The following is an 18,734-nucleotide window of genomic DNA, read 5'->3' on the forward strand; positions in this document are numbered from 1 at the left end:
CTGAACTGGGATATTGGCTTAATAGTCAAAAAATGCTGGGCATGATTCAGCTAAGAGGTTGGCAGTCTCAAGGAACAAAACTGAGACAGTTTCAAGTGACAGTGTATGTGACATTGCAGCTATCAGACTGTCTCTCTCCTTGTCATACTGCTGTCATTAAATCAGAAAAGCTCAAACAGCATTATCGATTATTATAAAATCAAACAGCATCTTGTATATGTATATTCTGAGGTTTGCTCTCACCAGCTCAGCTGTGCAGATTCCCAGCTTTTCTCCCAACGTATCTGAAGACAGGAGGTAACCAGAAGGAAAAGACCTTTCACAGGGTTTAGTTTAAAACTTTGATTTTAAAAGATTTAAAAAGTAGGTAGTTAAAAGCATGAAAAGTAATAAAAATATTACTTTTCAATATGTTCCATCAGAGAGAAAAAAGTCACCAGGAAAGTTTAAGTCATTTTTCCATGTCAGATGTTGATAAATACTTTCAAGCCTACAGACAGTCATGGAGTACATGAATCATATTCTTTTTATACAACATGCATAAATCCACATGAATGAAAAAATAAGTACATCATCTTCAAAACACAAACCCCATCAACAGCTATTCTGACCCTCGACTGAACATAAATTGCAGGTTATGGTGTGAAGTTGTATCTGCCCTGCCTGAAAAGTGAAAATTCAAAACACAGCCACCAGCTGCTGGCCTAAATCATGTTTTTAATGGAAATCTCAGCTATATGCCAGAAACCTTCTAGGAAAATGACATTAAAATCAGGCAGTCACTGGCAGTATGTATCTTGTAGGTATGTGCTAAAGTCATTTAACAGATAGAATACATTTACATAAATATAACCCATTTCCTTGTCTTGCGTTCCTCAGCACCTAAGAGAGTTTTTAATAAATTTAATCAAACCTGGGCCCAATAGAGCTGCAATTCTTTGTAGAGTTTTGTGTGAATTAAAACCTGGATGTCTTCTCCACAGGGAATTTCCTTCTTCTTTAGTGATCAGTAAAATGCCAGTGGCGTTTAAACACGCTGGGAGAACATTCCCCTCTGCTCCCCTTCCCAAACTCTATTTCTTATTTCTATGAGTTATTCTTCACCTCCTGCACTTCTCAGGCTTTGTAGCTTGAGGGCTTAGAGGTTTTTATAATCAAAAGAAAACATACAAAACCTCAAGATGCAGAAGACTGTCTGCTTTCCCTGACCTCTAATGTAAGGAGACAGGAATGACAGACTTCAACATAACTTCGGTCTTGTTTGTCCCCATCTGGGAGATCTTTTACACAGCTCTGACAATGTCCGAATAAATACCCACACAGCAAAGTATTCAATGGCACAGAAATTGGATAATTTCATTTATATTGCTTTGAACTGTAAGGAAAAAATATACCTATTATGGAATTATTATAGGATACATACATATACAGACATATATACACAGGTATGAGCTCTAAACATAAAATATTTACACCCTTCCATAAAATTTGAGAAAAACAAAACCAAAAACATGTTACAAATCTTCATTATCTTTGCTTTTTAAGAATTCAACTACGTAAATCACAGAATCCCAGACTGGTTTACACTGAAAGAAACCTTAAAGCTCTTTCAGGTCAAAGTCCCTGCCATACACAGGGGCACCTTCCACTAGAGCAGCTTGCGCCAAGCCCCGTCCAACCTGACTTTGAACCCTGGAAGGGATGGGGCAGCCACAGCTTCTCTGGGCACCCTGTGCCAGTCCTCAGCACATTCATAGGGAAGAGCTTCTTCCCAAGATCTCATCTAAACTTGCCCTTGAATCACTGCTGTTGATCAAAGTTTTGTACAGCAAATATTATTTACCTTTCCATGTAATTAAAGTAGCAAGAGTCTTAAAGCTTTATCTTTGCACTCACTTTTATCTCAAAGTATTTTGACAATGATACAGTACGTTTGTTTCATCCTTATCAGTGGAAAGCAGCTCTCTCTGGGATGAACTGCAATAACTGTCTACAGTAGTATATGATAGTATACAGCAATATAGGGCAGGAAATGAGGAGCACACCAGCACCAGCTGTAACTGCAGGAGATATTTTAGGTTGCTGGAGTAATTACCCAACCTGGAATTCTGCCAGATAATCAACTAGTGCTACTCTGGCAAAACACAGCCTCAGTTCATTAATCCAGCTCTTTATGTCATTGAGCTAAACATATCATTTCACATTGCAGCAAGGCTGGTCTAGTTTACAAGGCTCGTGTGTGCTAATAATGGTGTTTGGTGTCTCCTGCTCTCCTAATTATGGACTTATGTTGTAGAAACCTAAAAGAGCCGTTCCTCTTGTGATAGGCTTTTTCAGTGTTGACAAAAGATGAATGCCTGTATCATTCTGCATAATGCTGTTTGAGATGTTTTCTCCTGGTTTCTGCATCATTCATTTTTTAAAATACAGATTAACAGAAAGGAATGAAAAGCTTGTTATCAAAAGTCAGAAACCCAGTCAAAAAGAAAACCAAAACTCTCCACAGCAAATCCTCTCAGGTGTCTCTAGCTTTTCAAAGCAAAATTCTACAAAGAAATCACTGCTAACTAATACAAACCTGAGCTTTGTATTAGATAGATAATAAGAAGTTAGATAATAAGAAGCTCTGATACCATAATGGTGTATTTGCCTAGATCAGAGAGCATGCAACAGTTGAGGCTGATGACTCTAATTCAGGCTCTTTGGGGGGGGGCAGCATCACAGCCCCAAAGGAAGGCACCTATAAATCATAGGGAGCAGTGGCACTCAAAATAAGCAATGTCAGCAACAGAAAAGTGCAGCAGTTGACAAATGAAGCTGCATGCCAGAACAACCAGGCATCAGCATCAAATTCTAAAATAAAACCCCAAAGAAACCCCAACAACAACAAAAACCGACTGAATAGCAAACTAAAAACCCCCATCAGAATAGTGCCATAACCCTGTACATAAAGCATACGGCAAATATTCAACTCAGTCTAATGTACTGGAAATTGAATATTTAAAAGAAAACCGATCAAATTACACAGGAGCAGGAAAACGGTGAAACCCAACATACGTACAGTTGATGGGAAGAAGAAATAGCCTCAGGGTAGAGCTGCCTAGAATATTCACAAACCAAGTGTTCATGTACATGAGATTTTAACCCCGCCTGCTCACAGAAACATTTGAGTTGAATTTTCACTAACTGAAAAAAACATCCTATGAGTGCTGGGGGACTAACTCACTGGACTGCAGTATTTTATACCTAAGCCCTTTAGACCCCATTCAAAATCTCAGTTGGAGATCTGTCAGCCTTGTTCTAAAACCCAGGACTGGTGATACTGGCAGGTGGTATCTTTAGATTATAGGATTTACAACAGAAAAGAAGCCCTGAAAGGCGTTTAATTCTATTGCACTACAGATAATTACAAAGTCAATGAAAGGGAAAAAGTTTTGTTATGTGGACATACATTGAAAATATTTTTTTTCCTTACCACGCATGTAAATTTAAAAGCATCTGATACATATTTTACCTTTTGAAGGAAAATTTTCTAGTAACAGTCATGCTATGCATATGTATGATATTTAACATTTTAAAGCTTGAAAGTAGTTTTCTTATAATACCAATTTAAACTTCAAGTATTAAACTGTGCAAAAGCAGGATTATTTCTGCCACTAGAGAAAATGTGATCATCCCACACCTGAGTCCCATGCCCAACTAGGCAATTTCTTGTAACATTGCATATCTTGAATTTTGCAGCTTAAGCTATGCAGTGAGCAAACCAATATTAACATTTATCTTATTATCATATAATAAAAAATGCCTTTAATACTGCTTTTATCTCTGTATTTCCAGACTTTAATAATCTATCTTCTATAATAATAATAATCTATTCAATATATACCCGAAACCTATATTGATGTACTATTTTGTTGATAGATTGTCAATAAATACATACGCCATAATCCTAATGCTACATTTGCCTCCTGAAACTTTAAACCACTGCCCAAATTTAACACAGTGAAAAAAAAAACAAAGCACATCAGTTTACTATACCGCAGAATAAAAAGCAAGTTGAAAATGAAACGCCAAGCTTTGGCACTTGGCAGCACAGCTGCTAAATAATGTTTGAGTTCACTATTTGGTGACAGATAACAGGGAAAACTACCCAAACTCATTATTTTCCCAAAGTCAGAACATTCTTTATATTCATTGCCATTCACGAAGGTATAGCTATTTTAATATTTATATGCCTTATTACAGATATACTGTAACACAGGACATAGCTTTAGTTATGTTATCAGAGTCAGTCATACACATATTTTGGAAGAAATCTTGGAAAGCATCAACTGAAGCAGTTACCCCATTAAGCATTGGGTTCCACATACCTTGTTTGCGTACATCCTCTACAGCAGCAACCAATTCCTCCTTGAGATCCTGGCTCTCTTTAGCGATTTGATCGCCTTTTTCCAAGAAGTTTTGAGTGGCCTGTTCCACTGAAGCAGCTAACACATGAGCCTTCTTAGAGCGCCCTTTCTTTTTGCCAGATGGTCCTTTATTGCTTGTGTTAACAAGCGTTGTTACCTTTGGGGAAGAAAAACAAGTATTTGTCAGTTTGAAGGATTCTTCAGTTATTAATAGCACAATAGATGGCCACTTCATTCAATACCTCCACTATCTCCTTCACTCTTGAAATGATACCATGGTCACATGTATCGAATGAAGAAAATTTAAAGCCTAAAATCCAAAGCGTGGCAGCGCAGGCGTCAAAAAAGGTTTTTCCTTTCAACCTCTGTTTATTCTGGGCTAAGCAAATCACAGTCAAGCAGTGAAGGAGAAAAAGATAAGAAATAGGTATGGAAGGGCATTGGTGCTAAAGCATCAGTTTTGTCACCGGTTTTCATTTTTAGAGACATGAATAAGATGACAAAATGAAAACCTAACACATACAGGTCAGAAATCATTCAAAAAGCAATCATCTCTTGAGATAAGTACTGTCAGGTATAACAAGTGGTGACAAACTGTTATGGCTATGTTCCAGGCATTAAGGAATGAATAGCTCCTGCTGCAAGAAATACACAAGTTATAACTATTCAGTTTAGTATTGCTACAGTATATTTACATATATCAGCATAAAACAACAGCAAATAGTGAAAGGATCCCAGTATTCCAAAAATGAAGAAAATCTGCTTCCATGTTTGGAGAATCTCATGAAGGAATTCTTTATTGAGCTATTGATAAACTGATCAGAGACTTTAAGCACAAAGCTTAACAGTAAAAGCTTCTCGGTGGACTAAAAGAATCCTGTATCGCTCCTGCAGTAAAAGACTGACATCCTGTAAAACAGAAATACAAAACTGGATATCATCAAATGTTAAATGCATGAAAAATAGCAATGGATCCATAATGCTCGGGGGTACAAACCTCGGTAACCAGGAGACAAACCAGGGCAGTTAAAATGACATATCAGCGTGTTAACCCAGAAACTTACTGTAAGAAAATAAAACCCTTTGCAATAAAGGCAGCGCACTAAAAAGCAAAAGACTTCAAAACAAAAGTGTAAAATTCACTGTCATCCCTATCACAAGAAGCACAAGGTATTTGGTACAGTTGCGACCAAAGAGCCTTTTGTCATGCCCTTTGAGCTAGGTTTTTAGTTCAAATCACATATAAAAACTACAGATTATGAAAGAAGGGGAGGGGACGGGACGACAGAGATCAAACCAAACAGGATTGTCACTGCTTGAAAACACCATAAGCATGGATCTATTGGGTGAAAAAAAAATGTATTAAGAAGTTTCCAGAGTGTCAAAAGCTCAAACTCAAATGTAATCACACACTCATATAAGAGACATGCTAGCAAGAGCGTGCAAGTAGATCACAAATGGTGCTAGGGACACCATTTGCCAATGTATCTCAAAGATTTGTAAATCTGAAGCAAAGGCTGACAAATTTCGAAATAGGGAGCTCTACAAACATGAAATCCATGAAGAGCAACATCTCACCATCTAAATCACAGCATTCAGATGTTAAAGGGGTGACCCGGCACACAAATTTAAGATCGTTTACAAACAAATGGAGGACAAATATTGAGTCTACCTGGACTCTGAAATGAGTTTTACACATTTAAATTGAATAAGAAAATGAATGAATGCCCATTACAACTATGCCGGCTACTACTCTTGATTTTTTTCCAGTATGAAGCTGTTTTTATTTTAGAACTGTAATCTGAGGTTAGCACAATAATTAGGCCACATTGAGGACACTCATTCTAACTCGAAATAGTCATGAGCTTACAGGAAAGCCTATTAGCCTGCTTTTTTGTTTCTTAATCTTCGTCAGGGACTGTCGTGATAGGACAAGGAGTGATGGGTTCAAACTGAAACAGGGAAAGTTCAGGTTAGATATAAGGAAGAAACTCTTTACTGTGAGGGTGGCAGGGCACTGGAATAGGTTGCCCAAAAAAAGGAGATGAATACTCCAACCCTGGTAGTGTTCAAGGACAGGTTGGAGAGAGCCTTGGGTGACGTGGTTATTGCAAGGTGTCCCTGGCTATGGCAGGGGGGTTGGAACTGGGTAAGCTTTAGGGTCCTTTCCAACCCTAACTAGTCTATGATTCTAAATATTTGCAACAGATTTAAAAGCAAATGAAGACTGTAGTTCCTGATTTAGTTGATAGAACCTACCTAGATAATTAACCTAACTGGTGATCAGACAATTTTCTTTTCTCTTGTACTCGAGGAGCAACAGGATCAGTTAGATTTTTCATGTTACTATTTAAAAAACCTTAAATGTTTGAAAGATCGATCTGAATTTTTTCCACAAAACCAAATTTCTTAGAGAAAAAAATTCAGCTAAGACCAAAGAAAAGGCTGATGTAGATTAATGAAAAACTATTTCTGAATAGAAGACACAAAGAAAAGGGAAAGCAATATCATGCTCAGCAGGAATATCATAGCATCTCCTATTGTAACATGTCCTGCAGATGAAAGCAGAATTCATTACATGTAGAATTCATCATTCTATATGATGAATGTAGGCATGTCCTGCATGTCTACAGATGAACGCAGAGAAAACATCTGTTCTAGTTCCAGCTTAAACCACACCACCTAAGTTTCTGACCTTGCACACATCACATCTCTTACCTATGGTTTACCTTCATTTCTCTATTCAACGCACTTTAATCTGCTTGAAAATTATTCAATATTACATCCACTTAAGTGAATGTAATATATTTAACTAATTATTTTACTGAGTCAGGGTCCCAAACTAATTTGTTCAAAATTGCATCCTTTGCAGAGACAGTCTCATTCCCAGCTCTAAAAGCAAACACTTGAGGTTAGCTACCATACAAAAAAGAACGCACTGAAGCCCAATTTAACAAATGCATATTTCAGCTAAATTAACAAAAGTATAAATTGAGACCTCTGCCCCATATAATAATTTGTACTATCAGTAACTGCAATATAGGAGTAAACACAAACAGAAGAGATTCCACCCAACATGGACTATTCCCAACATACAGTTTCAAAGTTATTGGTATATCAAAATGAGGTAATGTGAGTTTATGAAAATAGCAAAAAGCCTAAAAGCTTCAAATGCCAGAAACTGCATTTGCAGTACCAATTCTGAGTGAATGAGAACGTCTCTGCCTGCTGAAGTGACATATATAGTAAAGCATCGAGAGCAGATGTGAAATGGGAGCAGAGTCTTTCAAAAATTAAATGTTTTCTGAAAAACATGAAGAAAATTCTTTATCTTGTACCCTAAGAAGTCCCTACTGTAACTGTTACTGCTATGCCTATAAGGGAAAACTCATGTAGTGATTTCTACAAGTACAATCACAGAATCATAGAATGGTTTGGGTTGGAAAGGACCTCACAGCTCTTTCAGTTCCAACCCCTTGCCATGGGCAGGGACACTTTTCACTAGACCAGGTTGCTCCAAGCCCCGTCCAATCTGGCCTTGAACACTTAATGATTTCATGAACACAATGATTTTCATTTCTAAAACAGATTTTATTCAAGGTTTCCTAAAATATTCTGTAACTTTAATGTCTTGGCCTAATAAAAACAGCAAAGGAAAGCAGAAATTTGAACCCTCCTGATGCAAAGAAAATCTCCAGTTTCCCAGGAAGTATTTATTGTAATCAATGAACTGTATGCTAACTAGAATGGTGGGGTTTTCTTCTCTCTAAACAACATTGGACCATCATGCAGCAAGAGACAGAAGACCCATCCAACAAAAAGGAATCATGCTCAATGTGGTGTTAGGATATTCACTTCCCAGTTCTGGATTCCAGCCTTTGCACTAACAGGTTGGGTTCTGTACAATACACAGGCCTTACAGGAAGAAAAAACGCCCATAAAAAAAAATGAAGTCTTGCAATTTTGCCCACCCTGTGTCAGCTTCTTTTAAGTTACATTAAATTATCAGCTTGAACTGCTAAGTAAGCAGGTTCTTCCCAAATTAGAAGCACCATTCAAGCAAGTCAGCCACACTGGGAGAGAGAAATGGGGAAGACTTCTTACACTAGAAAGAGACATCATATTAGCTATCCTCTTTTAAAAAGCAATATCAACCTATAACTTAATATGAACTGCATGATAAAAAGTATAATAACCTTATTAATACTGTCCTTGCATTCTTCAGAGGTGTCTACCCAGAAGGCTTTATTATTAAAAAAGATAAAATTAAACAAAATAAGATATGAAAAAAAAAGAAGAACACAGTTTTTCTGGCAGGGCTTTAAAGCTACCTGGTTTATTTTAAGTATCTTATTTCATCTATGCTGGTACAAAGGAAAGGATGTCTCTATCAGCTTCTGTTACTAATTAATGTAGACCTCACCCCAAATTCTGTACAATTATCAAATATATCATTTGATAATTACCATAAGCTCATTTGGTAACCCTATAATGATCCTGGCTTTGTGATCACACTAGGGAACCTTGCTCTCTTATTTTATTAAAGAAGCTTCACACAGCTCTATCACGGATCTTTGTTGGAAAAGCAGAACTTCACTAATTAATAGCTCAGTACCATCCTGAATTAAGTCTTCCTTACACAGGTTCAGCAGCACAAAAGAAAGGTGAGGATGTCTTTGCTAAAAGCAGAAAACTCCATTAGCATGTATTTCCCTATTGCAGGGGTCATGTGCGGGCAGGGATGCCAAAAGTGAACGGGGACAGAGCTGGTTCACATACTCATCCAGTGAATCCCTATTCGGCAGCTACAGCTCGTACAAGGACATTCCTGGCCCTGTGAATTAAGCTTTCCTCTACAGAATTCTGAAATGTATGGACCAAAAGATTAAGAATTGCAATAGTTCCCCCTCTTCTCTTTCCTCAGTATCTGCTTGAATTGCAAGATTTTCAACAACCAAATGATAAAATATACTTGTATTGTCAATTTTTGAGAGGAATATTGATGGGCATTTTCTTATTATTTTACTAAGCCCTGTGGTTTGTCATGCACCTAAGACTGATGCCTTGTAATTATTCTTTTAGTACAGACTGGGTGACAGAAAGGTTAAGAGCAGCCCTGAGGAGAAGGACTTGAGGATACTGGTGGATAAGATACTAGATATGAGCTGGCAATGTGTGCTTGCAACCTAGAACACCAATTGGATCCCAGGCTGCATCAAAAGTGCCACCTGTAATACTTCACCCAGCTCTGGGGCCCCAAGGTGAGAAGGACATAGAGCTGTTGGAGTGAGTCCAAAGGAGGCCACGAAGATGCTGCAAGGGCTGGAGCAGCTCTGCTCTGGAGCCAGGCTCAGCGAACTGGGCTGGGGCAGCCTGGACAAGAGAAGGCTCCTGAAGCGAAGACCTTAGAGCAGCTCCAGTGCCTAAAGGGGCTGCAGGAAACCTGGAGTGTGAAAGCGTCCCTGCCTGTGGCAGCGGTTGGAACTGGATAAGCTTTAAGGTCCCTTCCAACCCAAACTGTGACGCTACAGTTTTTCAGTATCAATACCAGATGCTGCTGGAGTTTTTTTCCAGAGTGTGAACAGCATTTATGTGTTTGCTTGTTTCTAATAAACTAAAGCAGGTAAATCAACATGGCTGTGCAAAAACGTGCATTATGAAAACCATTTGCAAACAGTTTGGTTTGATAGGTGATATCAATGTAAAAAATCATTAATTATTTGAGAAAAATAAAATCACTGTTCTCTCCTATGTCCCTTCAATTTTCAAATAAATATTACTTGTTCTTCCCAGTGGCATTTCTTGAATCTGAACAGCTACAAGTTGTTCCTCTCTTCTCTTATGTTCATATATCACTAAGCTGCTGGAAACACTCAATGATCTGAAAGAAAGCCCTGACATTTTAGTGTAAGAGCCCTTTTGCTTCCAGATGTAAGGTTATCCTTCCACTTGAATGCACTATCCCGTTGCCTCATGGCTTATGCTAATGGTATCCCCTTAAGCACTGTTTTTCAAAATCTTCCACTTCCCACAAGAAGTTTGTTTCAACAAAGAAAGAAAATTCCTACAGCCATCTGGAAAACAAGAACTTCACTTCCAAACTCACTGTTGGGTTTTCTTTTTCTTATTTCCTTTGGCTGCAGGATGAAACGGGCTTTGCAAAATACTTTGGGAGAGAAACAGATTGCGTTATGGGCTAAAGTACTGGCACGGCTGTAGGAAAATCAGATTCAATCCCGTGCTCACAAAGAAGTAGAGAACAGACCTGAACACTGTGTTCGTGACCTTCTTCACTCTGACCACCCAGAGCCAGAGCAAAAACACATGAAACTTTGCGCTACATATTCCCAACTGCACACCACAAACTTACTTTATGATATGGCTCTCAGCAGTAACACATGAGGTACCCCATTCAGCTATAAGATAGTATCAACCAAAATACAGTAGAAAATAATTTCAACAACTACTTCTTCATTCACATACAAAAAAGAACAGCTAGTTTTGGTGGGGTTTGTCTGTATTTGTGGTTATTCTCTAGTACGACTACTGAAATAAAAGGGTCTTTCTTCCTTATTACACCAATACAAAAGCAAACACAGATGTTCTGCAGAGCACAATTCAGCCCTTAATAGAACTCTTTTTTTTTTTTTGATAATAATCATTCTTCAAGTTCTCTATCAACTTACTTGCCCGTCCTTAGCCCATAAATCATAACAGCTTAAATCATTCTCTTGGAATTATCTCTGCACAATTAGCACCGGCTGTCTACCCAATTCATAAATCTGAAATTCTTTTCCTATTCTATATAGATATATAAAGTTTCATTGACAAATAGAACTTTCATTTAAAACACTGAATGTTTTATCCCAGTCTGCTTGTATTCCCTTTCCAGCTTACTTCAGTGTTTGCAAACAGCTGCTTGAGAGAAGAGTTGATAAATAAGCAGACTATTCTCTCTAATGTATAAATTAATAATTTAGCTAATAGCTAGGATGCTAAAAAATGCCAGTGACACACCTGCCTTTTGGATGCAAAATACATAGCTAACTCGGGCAACACTGATTACAGCCAGTATATTTTAATCCAATCTAACTTGAGGACAGCTAACTGCTCTGATTCACGTTCCTGCTGCCAAATATAAAATCCTGAACACATTTGCATATTTCTATTCTATCTACATGATGTACCTTTAGGATGTAATTTAGAGATAGCAACGCTGTTACTGTTAATTCATATTCTTCTTATCAGTGTTCACACTGTGGGAAGAGGCTTCCATCCCAGCCAATGTCAATGGATATTATATAAGGTGCTTTTAAAGTTATCCAGTATTTTAAAGTTCTTCAGCAAGTTTTAATTCTCTGTGGAATTTTCTACTACTTATTCTGCTCCCAAAAAGAAGAAAAATAACAATAAAAAGCCTAACATCACATTTATCTTCCTGAAAACTTATACAACACACATACAATTCTGCAACATGCTTTCACTGACTCACACACTTTTAAAACAAGAACCAATAGAAGTTCAGCTAATAAAATGTCTCCCTTAGCATATTTTGCCTCCGATTTGTAATAATTTAGGGGCAAACATTTTTGAATTCTTCTTTTGTGACAAAGTTCTACTGTTAATTGACACTAAACTACTGTGATGCTATTTAGAAGGCCAGTATAAATTCCAGCTTCTTATCGTTCCACATACAAGGAGTTACCTGGTAGACATGATAGACATGAAAAACAGATTATATTAATAACGCAAAATAGATTTTTCCTCAAGTTTCCTATGGATTCAGTTGCTCATGTACATGATTTTGAGGTTCCTCACACCACTCAGACAACTCGCCTCAACTCTAACCCCAGGAAAAGCCCTAAATAAGCAGTTGTTCAATTGCTGCAGCTCATTCAACCTCACACAAAGCCTGACAAGATAAACACCAACTAGTGCCAGTTATGGTGGGGCCACACTGTAGTGGGGACACTGATAACTGGTAACGCCACCAGGACCAAGTCCATCTCACGGAACTGGCAGTCCAACAACAACATTACAGGATATGCTCTCTGTCTCTGTGTTGTTACGATTGCAAAACCTCTAGGAACTAACCAGAATACAGGTTTCTAGCATCTTGTTAGGAATTTCAATAATTCCAGGTTTTGCCAAACTAGGAAAGGTCAAGGAAGTGTTTAGTTGGAGCAATTACACAATGGGTTACTATCACATCAAGAAAACATGCTTCCACAGATCCACTGGCTTAATCTGGCTCCTAAAAATCTGATCAATGCCTTTAAGTCTAGTGAAATATAGAAGTCAAATTTTAAGATGTTCCTCTCCATTTCTAATTCACTGTATTTTAACTGCACAAAAAGGCTTGCTCCCAAAGGGCAACTGCCAAAGAAATTATGAAATCCACAGACTTCCACTATTTCAGGTTTTTAGGCTACACCAAGCAAGTCAGGCTGTACCTTTTCAAAAGTTCATGTTTAGTGCTAACCACGTCTTTTCTGTCATCTACTTCTTTATTATGGGTAAGAAAGTTGATGACTATCCTAAGATGGACAGATAAACAAGAATTTTCCCCCACATAATGGCATAATTTTAGCAGGATGACTACTTTACATAGCACTATGAACTGGTGGGTGCAGCATTATCTTGGGAGGGTAAGAAACATAGGTTTGAGGTACCTTAGGCTGAGGAGAGAAGCGATTCAAGTTTTCTTCTTTAATGGGTCAACACATTAACATCTAGAATATTATATAAGAAGGTGTGCCACAATACTAGTGTGGTTGGGTTTGAAGTATAAGCCATTCTTTCACCCTGAAGACTAACTTTCCTTTACCACTTTAGACTAACTCCAAGCAAACTTGCTGTTAATAACTGTATGACATAAGCTCCCCACTGCAGGCTCAGTTAAGAATATAAGTTCCAGAAAGAGATGGCATTTCAAAAAGTCTACTTTCTTTGACATCTCTCCCACTTACCATCTTCCCAATCTCACTCCTAAGCATTTCTCTTCTCCATGTGTTGAACAGGGAACCTAATCATATAATTTTGGTTTATGAATTACACTCCAGGAGATAGGTGCCTAAAAAGACTTGGCACCTCCATATCTTAGAGTCTTTTAAAGCTCTACATCAAGCATGCTTATGGCTTTCATATAGCACAGACTGAATTTTAATTGGAGCAACATTTGGGGACACCAGTCCTCTTTGCTTGTGATCTTGTGACCACACTCCTTCCGTTTACCATTGTCCTATTGAGACTACATCATGTATCTACTATATAGGAACTTAAAATGTTGAAACCAGTATAGGCAAGTTATTTAGGTTCAAACAAACATCTCTGTGTAACACAGCAGTGGTTAACAGGCTACAGTCCAAAACCATCCCTTGAGCATTAAGGCTTCTCTTACCTCAGCTAAAAACAGTCAGTAAGCTAAAATCTACCTGATAATCAGTAAATACACATTAAGCAGGAATCACCTCAAAGCCGACAGAAATGTTAACTTTCAGAGATAGGCTCAGTGGTCTCAGAACTGTGCAGCAATTGAGAATTAAGTAATTTTTTTTGCATTCAATAACTTGATTTAACTTCTCACAGTTAATAAGCTGTATTGCAAAGCCCCTGCTGACATCTGTTGTTTTCCTTGCTCATTAAGCCAATAAATGTCACTGATGCCATAAGTGCAATTTCCTGGTTTTCTCCAATTTTATAAACTTTTAATTTGGGCCAAAGCTTTCTTCCACTACTATCACAAGCAGAAGAAGAGTCATTATCCTACGATAATGGATAAGTTTACTGTAAGGATACAAGGCCTCAAGGAAAGCTGCTAGCAATCTACATCAATTATGAGAAATAAAATATAACCTCTTTAATTCCTTTGAAAACTGAATACAGAACTAATAGTCAAGCTTACAAACACGTAACATGCATGCTGTGAGATATGTAGAGTAGCTACCTATGTATTTTCATCACAAAATTAAGTGTTGTAACACGAGACTATAGGTATTATATATCATACAGGAAAAGACTCAACAAATAAGTTTCCATTTCCATACTTATTGTTAGCAATATTAATCAGTTATCACTGTTAACTAGAAATGAAGCCACTGTCTCTTAAGTACTGGAAAGTGGATCCTCAAAATCTGAAACCTCAACACAAGCAAAATGCACACATCTGTCATTGAATCACAACCAAACACAAGTGTATTTGTACTCAACTTTAAGTACCAAATAATTTGAAAGCTGTACAACAAAAATAATACCAAAACCCTATTGTGCATCAAACTAACTCCTATTTAGCTAACAGTCTTTATTCTCCCAGCTCTTCAGTAGGATAGCTAATAGATACAAAGAGTGCTTGACTTAGTCAAGTAAGGTATTTCCTTTAACCACATGAGGGCACACCACACTAGAGTAATAGTAAAACACTCCACTTGTGAAATCCCTGGGATTATTGTACTTTGTGCCATTATTACCGGATCTGCAGACTTATCACTATAAACAGCACAAACTTTACAGAGTGAAATTCTTAGCCAATATTTCATGTCCTCTTTTCTTGACAATTCTTTTTGGCTTAAAGATCAGTTAACAATCTTAAAGGCAGCATTATTTAATATTTAGTTCTCAAAGGAACTCAACAAAAAGCAAGAAACATTGTATTGACTAGGAAGGGGAAAAAAAAGAAAAGAGGAAGTTATAACAGAAGTGGCAATTGCCTTGGTAAGGTTCCACAGCTTTTTCCAAGTACTTCTGGGGGGGGATGTTGGAACTAGATTATCTTGAGGTCCTTTCCAACCCTAACTATTCTATGATTCTGGGGTTATTTTTGTTGAGAAGAAATAAATATTTTATTTCTTACCTTAATAGATATCACATATAGAACAGAAACTTTATAATAATATGCAGTACCTGAAAGGGGCTACAGGAAAGCTGGTGAGGGGCTTTGGACAAGTGCCTGTAGGGACAAGACAAGGGGAATGGCTTTAACCTGCCAGAGGGGAGACTGAGATGAGCTCTTAGGCAGAAGCTCTTCCCTGTGAGGGTGCTGAGGCGCTGGCACAGGGTGCCCATCCCTGGCAGTGTTCAAGGCCAGCTTGGACAGGGCTTACAGCAACTTGCTCTAGTGGAAGGTGTCCCTGCCATGGAGGGGGTTGGAACTGGGTGTGCTTTAAGGTCTCTTCCAACCCAATCCATCCTCTGATTCAATAAGAATACCACCCCCACACACACACACCTCATTATCTAGGAAATCGTATTAGGGGAAATAACATAAGAGAGTTTACATAATCCTTAACTGGATGCTAAAACTAAGATAGAAGGCAACCATAAAGAAAGGTATCACTACTTTTATGTTTATCATAGGCAGGCTGATCTCACCAGGCTTCCCCTAGCCCAAGAAGTGAAGCTAGCACTCCTGTCAGTGCCCTCCATCACCTATCGATAGAGCCTCAAAGAGTAGCTCCCCTAAGGTAATTTTATTGTTCATGAAGTCTCCTTAACAGCACTTACAACAGTCTTATACATCACTAAAAACCTAAAGATTCCCAGGAGTTTCCCTTTCAGTTAATGTGAAGTGCTGGAAGTGAAGGAAATAAAATACTTCAGACATATGCAGTGAGTTAGCATTCTAGTTCCTCTGTAACAAGTAATATATCTTTCTAAATTAAAACCTTTCCTATAAAGTACAGCAGAAAATGGGAGCAAACAAGCTTCCACTCTATTTATACAACAGATTAAATCAAAATCCACCCCAAATGGATATTATTTTCTGGGAGTTCTATTTCCAACACTATGAAGAATAATGAAATTAACTTATTCTTCAAGTCTGGTTTGGGTTTTTTTTCCCCCCCTTTTAAATAACAAACAACTGGGCAAAATGCAGAAAATTCTTTAAAATGACTACCAGGAAAATGAAGAAAATCTTTTTTTCCTCCCAGGACCACAGTACAAACTACTTCAAGGTAAAATGTGGACAGGTTAAAGCCAATATTATTAACCACGTCAATCATTATCCAAAGGATATCCAAACCTAATTTATTTAAATGAAATCATACCTCTACGAAATGGTATGAGCTGAGACAGATGAGACCAGACTATTAGACTTCATTTTCTTTCCCCACTATTTTTAACCCTTAGTCAACCACCACAGCACACACTCAGCTATCCAGACTGGAGAAGGAGCAACTTGAATTACTTAATGTGAACAAAATAACATTGCTGACCACGAATTTTCAGATGCTGGCACTTTTCACCCATTTCTTAATGATGGCAACCTACAGAATAGGTGCGAGTACGCACACAGAGGAAAATAACTGTTTCAGTCTTTCCATTTTAGTTTGCCAGTTGTTTCATTTCTGTAGTAACTGGAAATGCAGCCTTGAAAGAATAGCACAACAGCATCAATAGTCACACCTCTACCTTCCAGCTGCTGTCATGCTTCCACTGACAGCAGCTAAAAAAAACACTGCAGAGATTGTATGTATAGAGCACCTACAAATTCTCCCTCAGAGACAGAGGAGAGCATTCCCTGACTGGTACTATTTTTAGGCTGTTTATTTTGCACATTTCACACACTGTAAGAGATCTCCTTTGCCAATTTGAAATTCAAAATTTGTGGTGTTATATGATCGAAAGTTAATTTGGGCTGGAAGGGACCTCTGGAGGTCTCTAGCCCAGCCCCTCACCAAAGCAGGGCCAACTTCAATGTAAGATAAGGATGTATTGCAGTACAGCAAGGTCTTGTTTACTTGTGAGGACTCAATACTACAGATATGGTCTTACAACTGCTGGTTAGAGGCGAGCAATCACTTATCTTGACCCTCTGTTTATGCTTATGCTAAACTCACCAAAACAGTTCCATAGGACTCTGGCCTTTTTTTCCTACAATATTGATCTCCAGTCTCATGTTTTGGATTTGTTGTTCACTAGGACTCCTGTCCTTTTATTGCAGAGCAGTGCCCATGCAGCCTGTCCCCAGCCCATGTCATATCAGACTATTCCATGCCATCGCAGGACTTTACACTGACTTTTGTTGAACTTCATAAGGCTTCTGTCAGCCCATTTCTTCAGCCTGTTAAGATAGTCCTCATGGCAGCCCCAGCTTTTGAGCCTACCAATCTTCCTCCCAGATTGGCATTGTCTAGAAATTTACTGAGGGCATATTTCACTCCCATTGCCCAAAACAATGACAAAATGTTTAACAATACCAGCTTGACACCAAGCCCTGTAGAATGCCCTGGCAACTGGTGGCCATCCGTCTTTGACCACTAGAATCAGAACAGTCTGGGTTGGAATGGACCTTCAAAGTTTATCTACTCCAACCCATGCAATAAGCAGGGATGTCTTGAACTAGAGATCAGGCTGCCTAGAACTATTCCTGAAGCCTAGAAGTGCAGCTAGTTTCTGACCCGTTTTGTAGTCCACCTATCTCCTACACATTGTAGAGAGGCTTAAAAGGCAAAGCCTGTATTTCATCCACAGTGAAGATCTATTCCTTTGACAGCTTCTCTCTATTGTGTACCTTTTGCACAGCAATACAGGAAAGAAAGCTATTCTAAAAAAATAAAATAATATAATTGCAAGCAAATTGTATGAGTGTTGAAAGGTTGTTTTGCTTCTTCTGGTTTGTTTTTTAACAGCAACCAATTGGGCTTTCAACTTATTACTACTCAACTAATACAAGATTCAAAGCTGTCTTTTGATGGTCACCATATATAATCGTCTACCTGCCACCAGACAACCACCACATCCTCCAACACAACACATCTAGACAACCAACACATCATTTGGGCTGGGAGGGTGGGGGTGGGTATTACTTTTCAGTAAAGCACAATACGTGTATTAAAATGGTACTGGGCTATGCTGGCACACTAACTTGTTTAATTTTCTTTCAGAAACTCACCACTGAGGACCTGCCATGGCAACACAAACTCGCTAATTCAAATAGCCTATTCAGAGACAAAATTCCAGACATGGCAAAAGAGAACCCTTCCAGAAGTCACCTTTTGACAAACTAGAAGCATGGAGTTATTTCCCTCTGCGTGTGTACTTGCACCTATACTCCGGAGGTTGTCATCACCGTCATCTGGCTGCCACCCAGAATTTGCCAAGAATAAAAATTATCTCTGCACTCCTTCTGCTGATCTTCATTTTTGTCAGAATAAGGGAGAGCAGCAACATTCTCCCACACAGAACTAGCAGCTACTTCTGTCCCACACATTCCACAGATAGATCAAGTTGAGTAGACATCAACAATTTTCTCATTGTTTCAACAAAAACATGACTAATACATCTAATTAGCCTGCTGCATATGGTACCCAAACCTTCCTAATCACA

The 18,734-nt window shown here is 38.3% G+C and overlaps 1 protein-coding gene across 14 annotated transcripts in view; it reads right to left on the bottom strand.

Annotated features, from left to right (window-relative positions):
• The window catches only part of CTNNA2 (catenin alpha 2), a 510,177-nt gene that overhangs the window by 394,751 nt on the left and 96,692 nt on the right, over positions 1-18,734 (bottom strand). For all 14 annotated transcript variants that reach the window (XM_065661830.1, XM_065661839.1, XM_065661849.1 and 11 more), the window contains one exon: positions 4,371-4,566. In XM_065661830.1, the coding sequence (XP_065517902.1) occupies positions 4,371-4,566 (196 nt within the window). The remainder of the gene's footprint in view (positions 1-4,370; positions 4,567-18,734) is intronic.

Source organism: Lathamus discolor, chromosome 1 (assembly GCF_037157495.1).
Source record: "Lathamus discolor isolate bLatDis1 chromosome 1, bLatDis1.hap1, whole genome shotgun sequence".
NCBI classification, from domain to species: Eukaryota; Metazoa; Chordata; class Aves; order Psittaciformes; family Psittacidae; genus Lathamus; species Lathamus discolor.